Source organism: Carassius auratus, chromosome 5 (genome assembly GCF_003368295.1).
Source record: "Carassius auratus strain Wakin chromosome 5, ASM336829v1, whole genome shotgun sequence".
Taxonomy (NCBI): domain Eukaryota; kingdom Metazoa; phylum Chordata; class Actinopteri; order Cypriniformes; family Cyprinidae; genus Carassius; species Carassius auratus.
Genome location: NC_039247.1, coordinates 2,543,721 through 2,553,001, shown reverse-complemented (window position 1 = coordinate 2,553,001; position 9,281 = coordinate 2,543,721). Strand labels below are relative to the sequence as shown.

At 38.0% G+C, this 9,281-nt stretch overlaps 1 protein-coding gene across 3 annotated transcripts in view; it reads left to right on the top strand.

The window, feature by feature from the left end:
• The first annotated feature begins 371 nt into the window (after positions 1 to 371).
• Positions 372 to 9,281, top strand: part of LOC113070737 (myotubularin-related protein 4-like) — a 45,050-nt gene continuing 36,140 nt past the window's right edge. Inside the window, exons 1-2 of one of the 3 annotated variants that reach the window (XM_026244185.1) lie at positions 372 to 457; positions 7,654 to 7,748. In XM_026244185.1, the coding sequence (XP_026099970.1) occupies positions 7,746 to 7,748 (3 nt within the window). In that variant the 5' untranslated portion in view covers positions 372 to 457; positions 7,654 to 7,745. The other 2 variants (XM_026244176.1, XM_026244193.1) reach the window with 2 other exon arrangements.

The window sequence follows — 9,281 nt, the reverse complement described above, 5'->3', positions numbered from 1 at the left end:
ATGTTATTTAGGACTATTTAAACATTTTGTCAAACGTCTTCTCTTCAATTAATACAGTTTCACATTGTACTCAGTGCAACACCGGTTTGGTTTTAAACTTTTTTTTTTTCTGTCGCTTTAAAATACATGCACGACGCTCCCTGAACCACGTGGTCCCCTAGTGCCGCGCTGTGATTTTCTATTGGCTCTCACCTCCCCCTCCCACGCCCCAACCTCGCCCTGATTGGTTCACATGAGGGTGTGCTCGCGGCATTCAGGCGTCCTGTAGTTTTAGCCGTTAAGCCACCGTGGCCGTCCATTGGCTGTCGCGCGTCTAGTACAGGACGGGTTCCGCCTCGCCATTGGTCAAGTCTACAGACACGCTCCATCGTGATTGGCTGACGCGTAGTTCATCGCCAGTGAATGCGGAAGTAGTGGGCTCTACTGAGTCACCGTTGTGTCAGCTGATTCTTTCACAGTGAGTATCTTGATCATATTTCATTTTCTGTTTATTTAACTTGATTATTCTTTAATGCGTTTGCGTTTACGTTTGGCGGATTGTTGTTTGAATTAAATACTCGTGATTTAGCGTGGTTTTTATCCGGTTTCTGCCGAACATGTGTTTGCATGTGGATGTATTGACCAGCTGGGATGGTTTCAGGACTGTAAAACCCTCCACCCATACTACACACACACACACACACACACACACACACATACACAGATCAAAGACCACCGACTGGGGTGAACTGCCAGAAAGTCAAATTTGAAGAGTATGTCGATGACCTGTGTTTAAATATTGAGTATTTCAGTACAAACACACATGCACTGTTTTTTATGGATTCACAAGCGTTGTGCAATAAAGCGCTTTGATTTTCCCGAAATGTCTTTTTTTTTTTATCTGAATTGCTGGTCTTATATAAGATGCCTATAGGTCTTTTCTGTATTAAAGAAAAACCCATGCAATGCATGCACAGTAAAAATATTGGTATTGCTAATTTATATTATAAATAAAATATATTGTATTGTAATATAATTAACTTATTATTATTTATTTTTTTTACTATTTTTTTTATTTATTATTTTATTATATATTGCTAAATATTTTTATTATTATTATTTGTAGTTTTCAATTGATTTGGTTTGTAATCTGGATAAAAATATTAAAATGGTTAAAATATTATTGTTAACATTTCAGTTATCTCATTAAAAAAAAAGCCTAGTATATTCTTATATATAGATGTGTTTTTTTAATCTTATTTTATTATACACCAGGAGAAAATCGAAAGTCCATATCAGCACTTCTCTCTTCAATAAATTAAATAGTTTTTTTTTAAAAAATGTAATAAAGGACAAATAATGCGCTAGAAATGCATGAATGGTAGATATTGTCATTTTATAGTTTCATTTTAATTAAAGATCTAACTTCAATGTTTGTTTTACTATAATAATAAGAGTGTGGGTTTCTGTAGAAAGTAACCACTTATTTCTCTATCAGATGTCATAGTAAAGTGCTCGCTTGCCATCCGTTCATTACAATCGGGCGATGTTCTGGTTAAGGGCGTCTGCTGAATGCTTTCTGAGTAAATCCTTGTGTTACTGGTGGATTTCTTCTGTCTTTCTTCAGTTTGATCTGAAACAGACAGTTGTGGCCTGCACTCAATGGAACGCTGTTCATAAAAGCGTTTCTCATGTCTCTAATGGAGCACGATTGCTCTGGTTCGGCTCGATTGTAATTATGCGAGGTGTACCAGTGAGCAGCAGTGATTGGCTCCTGGTCAACCCCACCGGATCCCGATCTCGTTCCTCAGCCCGGGAAGCTCAGCGATCCGTCTCAGTGCTTTAGGTGAAATGTCTAATTGATGGCTCATGCTCATGTTACAGGTCAGACGGCTCTTTAAATAGCTTCACGACTGCTCTCTGAATCTAGGTCTCTGTAGCCGTGACAGCATGTTTATGATCGCTTTAATAATCGTTTTGAATGCAGCATAATCTCCTGTTTAATACTGATGTTTTAGTTTGGAGTGCCATCGCTTATCTAGTGACTAACTGGGAGGGAACAAGATGATTCATTGTGTTAATAGATTCTTTTAAATCCCAAAAATGAAGTGAATGGGTGCCGTCAGAATGAGAGTCTAAATAGCTGATAAAAACATCACCATAGTCCATCAGTGAACATCTTGTGAAATATTATATAATTATTGTGATGTTTTTATCAGCTCTCATTCTGACGGCACCCATTCACTGCAGAGCATCCTTTGATGAGACACTGATGCAGTGCTACATTTTGATGGAGAAACAAACTCATCCTGATCTTGGATGATCTGAGAGTTTGTACATTTTTCAGTCAAGTTTTATTTTTTGGTGAACTATTTAATGGCCTGTTTTGTACACAAACGTGTCACGTCTCAGCTGGTTTAATCAGATATTTGGAATACTTTTTCCTCTTCTCCTGCACTTTGACATGTTTATGTATTACTCTTCCGTATCTCTGGAATGATAAGTAGAGTGAACTAGAACTAAACCCTTTCAGACTTGTGCGTACTGACCTTTGACATGTAAGAGAAGGGTTTAGAGTCTGATTGAATGCTTGTGTTCTGGAGACATTAGAAACGTTGTTAATATCTTCTGCTGAGCTTTAGGTGAACCTCAGAGAGAATATACTGTAGATGTGAAACTTGGGATAGAGAAGTGATACCGGTGGCATTTAAATTCAGTTCTGCATAGAAACACAAAAACACATATTTTTAACAGGGAAATTTGTAGCTATTTATAAATCTGTGATTATAACCATGAAACTAGGTATTTATGTGTCAGATGATGGGTGTCAGCCAGGTGTGGTTCAGAAATCTCTTTCTCTTTTTACTTTATTTTGTATATTATTTACTTGGTCTGATAAGAGAAGACAACACATGAAATCAGATTTTTAAGCTTTGGCAGGTGGTTTGTAATCTGGTTAAATCCGACCCAGACACATGTCTGCTTCAGGGTCTAAAAATCAAGTCTTTTTCACTTATTTCTTTCTCTGCCAGGAGAGAATCCAAAATCCAGTTGCTAGCGCATCTCTCCTCAACAAACTCAAAAGATCTGATGCATCATTATTTTTGATGTTTTTATTCCCTCTCACCAGTTTGTGTTCAGAAGATCTGCACAGATGCACTTTTCATCTGAAGGGAAATACATGAGATCAGATTGTCATCTATGCTAAACACAGGCTCGCCAAATCCAATTTTCCCAAACAGCAGATTTGAGTTTGCTCTGTTGATGACGACAGTGCTTGTATCTGTGCTTTGAATTGAGATTCAGCTTGATAAGTGTCTAGAGGTCAGCGAGGTCAGCCTGAATCGATCGTCCCCTATGTTTTGACCTGGAAACAGATTGTGTCTAGTGTTTTCTTCATGGAGGATCTGATGTCAGTTGTGCAGTGGAAGTTGATTTTATTCGCTGATCGCTGGATAAATGTATGGGCATGATTCAACAGCTTTGTTTAGTTGCCAGATGTTCTCAGAGATTGATCTGAAGCAGCGTTGGTGCTGAACTTCACCTTCTTACAGTAGTTTACTACAGTAGTCCAGTGCGGAAGTAACTTATTTAACAAAATCATGAGGGGTATTTGAGTATAAATACACTTAATCTCATTTATAGCTATTTATGCATTTGAGAAAAGGTCTATATGGTAACACAAACATTAACTAGCAACGTTAGTGAGTTAACAAAAAAAAATGCACATTGTTTTTAAAGAAGAGGTACTACAAGGGGACAAAAATCAAACCAGATTGAGAGCTATGGGACTTGAAATAAATGTTGCATTACACTGTATATAAATCATAGCAGCATAAGTCACATCTCTGCTTTGTGGTATTGCATTTCATGTTTTTCCCTCACAATATAAAGGGCTTTCTATGCATTAAACTGGAACAGCAACATGCGCGTTAGGGTTTTGTGGATTCATATTTTGGGGCATCACATCAATCTATTATTTGAGCTGTATTTCTGAAATGCATCTGGAGTAGTTTGGGTGTGTGTTGTGTAAAGTCAGATAAGGACTGGCGTGTTTGGACCTGTGTGTCGCTGGCTGCTGTGGGAATGCGGATCTAAGGCTTAGCTGTTCTGGAAGTGTGAGGCAACTCCTCAGGTTCAGACGCACACGCGTGTCCACAGTTATTTAAAAAAACAAACATGTTCTCTGTGTTCGAGGCATGTGAAATAATGGCAGCAGATAATGTTTTCCAAGTGCTGCAGGAACTGCTACTGGTCCCATTTGTGAGGAATGGAAAGTTAATGAAGGCTAAACATAGAAAGCCCACTTTCACTTTCTTGTCACTTCCTCCATCATCACACCTCGCAGGTGAGATGCACACGGAAGTCCTCTCATAAACTAGTGCTTGCTCTGCGTGTGTTACTGCCATAAAAGGTGTTTGTGCCGTGTTTAAAGGAGGCGTGTTTGGAAACTGTGGGGAGGTTTGTGTAACATTGTTTAGAAAAAAAAGTGCAATAGACATTGATATTAAAGAGGAATATTTATCTTCACATTATCACTGATTCATAAATATAAGGGTTGTGAGGGTCTTCTTACTTTGTCAGCTTTCTGCATGTTATAACCAGTCATCAGGAAGCAAATGCAAATATCAGAACATTTTCCACAAAGATTGTGCTTTCCAAGACTGAGACTGAAGATTTTGGATTTTTTTTTTTTTTTATTAACATTTTTATTTGCCAGTTTGGAAAATATAGAGCGTTGGTTTTGATAATGTTTACAATTAATTAGTAATTACATTTAGACATTGTAATGGATCATAATCTGTTAAACTGTTTCCTTGTGTCCTTGTCATTAAGGTGTAGTTTTTTTCAATATACAGTAATAATAATCGTGTTCTTGTACACTGTGAACATTTTTTAAAACTTTTTTTTTTTTTTACAGTACTTTTTAAAATTTAAGTTTTTGTACTTCAAAGTGACAATTTTTTCTTTGTAGAAAATATGTATGCATGTATGCATGTGTGTGTGTGTGTGTGTGTGTGTGTGTGTGTGTGTGTGTGTGTGTGTGTGTGTGTGTATAAGTCACATAGTTAATGAATTGAATGAGTAAACGACGCGACCTTTGTAGGCAATAAATGACTTCCGGTTGCAGTTTTCTGCAGGTCATTGAGTGACAGCGGCGGTGTCTCAGGAGGGTCCGAATACTCTTGTGTTTGTGAAAAGTATCACGGGTTTGGGGGCGTTTCACGCAAACAAAACACGGCGCGTTTATGTTGCTCTACTGATATAGATGCGCGCACACGCTGTTATGTGGACACGCATGCATTGAAAGTTTGTTTCGAACACAGAGTGATGTTAACGTGTGTGCTATGCAAGTATGTATGTGCACAAGAACAGCGCTGTCACGTACTTCACGGGCAGCCTCGCGCACTACAAGCCCCGCCCACTTCTCGCCTCTAAACCCTTCAGGCGAGCGTGGATAGGCGTGATCGTGGCGTGAAGAGTTCAGGAGTCAGTGTCCACGCACACAGAGGCGCTCAGGTAAGAGCTTGACTCGTTTTGTCGTGTCTCTGCTGTGAAGGAGCTGTTTGTTGACTGACACGCTGTTGCGCGCGAGTGGAATGTTGCGCTCGATACATTTGTCGCGCTTTCGGAAGTTTAGAACGTTCAGCAACTGTTACAATGTTACAGTGTTTCAGCGTCGGACAGTTCCTCTTCTCTTTTGTAATGCCGTGAGGCGAGGGAGAAGTATTTCTGATATCTTTGACGTGTCTCGGGAGAGTTTGCAGCAGTGAGGGTGTGTGTTTCTGATGAATCTCTGCAGCAGCCTTGCATTGTGGGAAAAGGCTGCCCTCTTGCATTGAAGTAGAGCTGTCATGTTGGAAACTACACTCTCAGAAATAAAAGTTCAGAAGCTGTCACTGGGGTGGGACTTTTTCAAAAGGTATACTTTTGTACATTATTTAACCTTGAGGGGTGCATAGTACTTGCCTAACACTTTTGAAAAGCTAAGGTGACGTGATGTCTTTTGTACATTTTTTTTCTGATACTGTATAAGAATGACAATTTTAATTGGTAAGCCGTTTAGGTTTCAAATAGTCTTTTTCCCTTTTTTTTCTCTTAAAAAGTTTTTTTTTTGTTTTTGCTTTTTTTTTAAAATATAATTTTCTATAAAAAAGTTTTGCTACTATACACATAACAAAAAATAAAACAATAGAAAATAATAATTATAATAAAACAAATTAAATTGGATATTTACTAATAAAAATGTGTGTGTGTATCTGTGTGTGTGTATATATATATATATATATATATTAGTAGACCCACATCAATATAATTTTTTAACAATTCATATTTTTATGCCAAAATGTTTAAATTAAATGTAAAATTGTCTTGTTACGTTCCACCCAGTCTAGGATAGGGAAAAGCAATATTAAAGTAAAAAAAAAAAAAAGTAAACCAACTGTGATACAACAATTTATTTGATGTAACCCAAACAAGGAAGTATTAAGACTTCAGGAGTGGGTGAACCCCCCCCCCCTCAAAAAGATATAGCTATTGTGCTACTGACTGACAGCCATTTTCATCAACTTATACTGCAAAATAATTTCTGAACTGCCTGGGTATGCATTTCTATACATAACTTTAATGTGAACTTTAATCTATTTTTAGAACGTATTTTTGTTAGGAAACCCAGTCAACAAGTGTGCCGCACACATGGTTGTGTTATGTGTTCTTGTGGAGTTTTTCACTTTCCTTTTCCTGTAAATCAAAGCTGATCCTATTAGTGGGCTTGTAGCTGGAGATCAAGGTCGTCTCAGCAGGTGAGAGCGGTGTGGGGTGAGGAGAGGAGGAACTCCTTGGGTGTGTTCATGTATGCATACAAACATACAAACACACACACACACAGTGCTTTACGCTGGATGATTAAACTCTGTGTGTGTGTGTGTTTAGAGCTCCTGACAGTGACGGACTGCAGAGTTTATTGCCTGATAACCCGAGTGCATGTTTGTTTACCTATTTGTGCGTGTTCGGACCTGTTTGCTTAACTATGTGTTAAACTCAACTTTTCTTTTGAATTTTGCCAATATTTGGAGATTGAGCAACAAATGGTAAAAAATTGCTGAGAAAGAGTTTGATCAGAGTTCAACTTTTCAGCTGACTGGACTGATCTTAAGGAAGCAGTTTGCTCTTCACCTCATTTGTACATGCATTTAGTCATGTCCTATAGCAAAACACACCATACTGCATATTTAGATGCAACATTTTACACTGTGAGAAATATCCACAATATATAATATTTACATAATAATATATTTACAAAATACAATATAAATAGATGTATACAATTTTATATATATATACACGCGCACACACACAAGATATAAATGCATTTATTTTAAGAGAAAATAAATGCATTTTAAAAAACAAATATTTGTAATATTTATATAAATTTTGACATTTTAAGAAATATATTTGAATTTTATTTTAACTTTTTATTGATCTATGTAAAGTTCTGTCATCATGACCTCATTAAACACCTTTAGGATGATTTATGGACACAGATTGTGATTTAAACCCCGTCTGACCTCTCTGATGCTCATGTGTTGAATGGTTTTCTTGTACCGTACAGTGTCACCACTACACTGTGCCCCCTCACAGTCTTTAGCTGATTTCTGATCTGTTTTCTTCCAGATTGTGTTTCTCGTGAGCTGTGAGACCCGTCACGGTGGGGAGAGCTGGCAGAGCCGTAGCCGAGACTCAATCAAAGCACATCTGCTGAGAAAATGGTGAGTCTTCAGGGTGTTTGAGTGCGTCACAATACAATAACTTGCTTTTTTATTTGATTTTGGGTCTGGAGATTATATATATATATTTTGGGATCCATGCATCTTTTTATCATTTACTGGGCTTTTAGGGACTGAGGGCCACCTGAGGATAAACCTACGTTTTTTTGTGTTACATGCATTTTGTGCACTTTGAATCTATGCATGCATTCAGTACAGTGTTCTCTGCAGGCCGAGCTGCTCTTTAGCTCAATGCATGCTAGACAAATGCTCTCCTGCTGGATTACCAAGCCAAAACATCTTCTATCACCTTTACGAAACAGTCCTTTCATTATTGGCGGATCAGTCTGTATGTAGTGAGTTTCCCATCTTTAGATCACGTTGTGCTTTGTCACTTTTCTGCTCTTCTAGAGTGGACTTTCCCTGTAAAACTACCATGCAGGGGTTACCAGATGTTGTGAAGCTCTTTGATGTTTTCGTGTACATGTTTGAAGAAGGGTTGGGGAACGCTGACGCCTCTTAAACACTTGGAGTTTTATTGGAAACACTTTAACTGCAATAGTGCGTTCTAGTTTAAGGGTTAATTGTTTACTTGAGTCTTTTAAGCTGGCTGGAGTCCCCTTAATGTTTAAGCTTATTTGTTAGGCTTTATAATCTTAAAAAGTCTCCTATTACAAATGAAGGTCTTAAGTTGTAGCAGGAAGCCTTTAAAGAAGCACAATCAGAGAGCATTGAATGTTGCATGCAAATCAAAAAAGGATATCTTCCTCCAGTATTTTGTCTTGTTTATCAAACATCAGAACATCCTTGTTTTGTTGAGTGACAGTTCAGTCCAGTCTTGTGTTTTTGGGCTCCTGATTTGAGTTTCATTCCCACTTAAAAGAGACTTTGTGAGAGCAGCGGAGTGTGAAGCCGTGGGTTTTCCATGCTGATGTGGCGCTCTGAGTCTGAGCGAGTGGACACGTCTCTGGATGCTCATTACACACTCTCCGTAAACAAAGCACAGCCTGTGGCTCGTCTTCCTCGGGGCCGTTCGTGCACGAGTAAAGCCAAGCACTGCTGGGTCAGTTCTGCACTGAGCTCATGTCAGCAGCTGCTCAGAAACTCTTGCTAGAAACCGTTCTCATCTCCAAGAGACTGAACCAGAAGTCCAACGCTGTAGTCGCTTTTTTCCTGATACGGAGTTTCAGTGGGTCAAATTTAAGACCATTAAAATCTTAAATAATATAAAAAAAAGTCTTCATTTTGAGAGGTCTATAGATTTGAGGATAGAAAAGAGTTGCTGCGACATGAATATGTGGTTATTAAACTTCAAAAGGTTATTATTCACTTCAGTGCGAGCGCTGCAGATTTCATAGTCTAAGTCCAACAGGATCGCAGTTTCACAATCACTGAATATTTTTGCTTATGATGCACATTTGACAAATTGACAATGTCTTCATTATGGTTTTATATTATAATGTGTTTTAGATGATTGTAATTGCATATTTTATGTCTGATATTTTTGAATGAGCAGCTGGACATAGTCTATACATA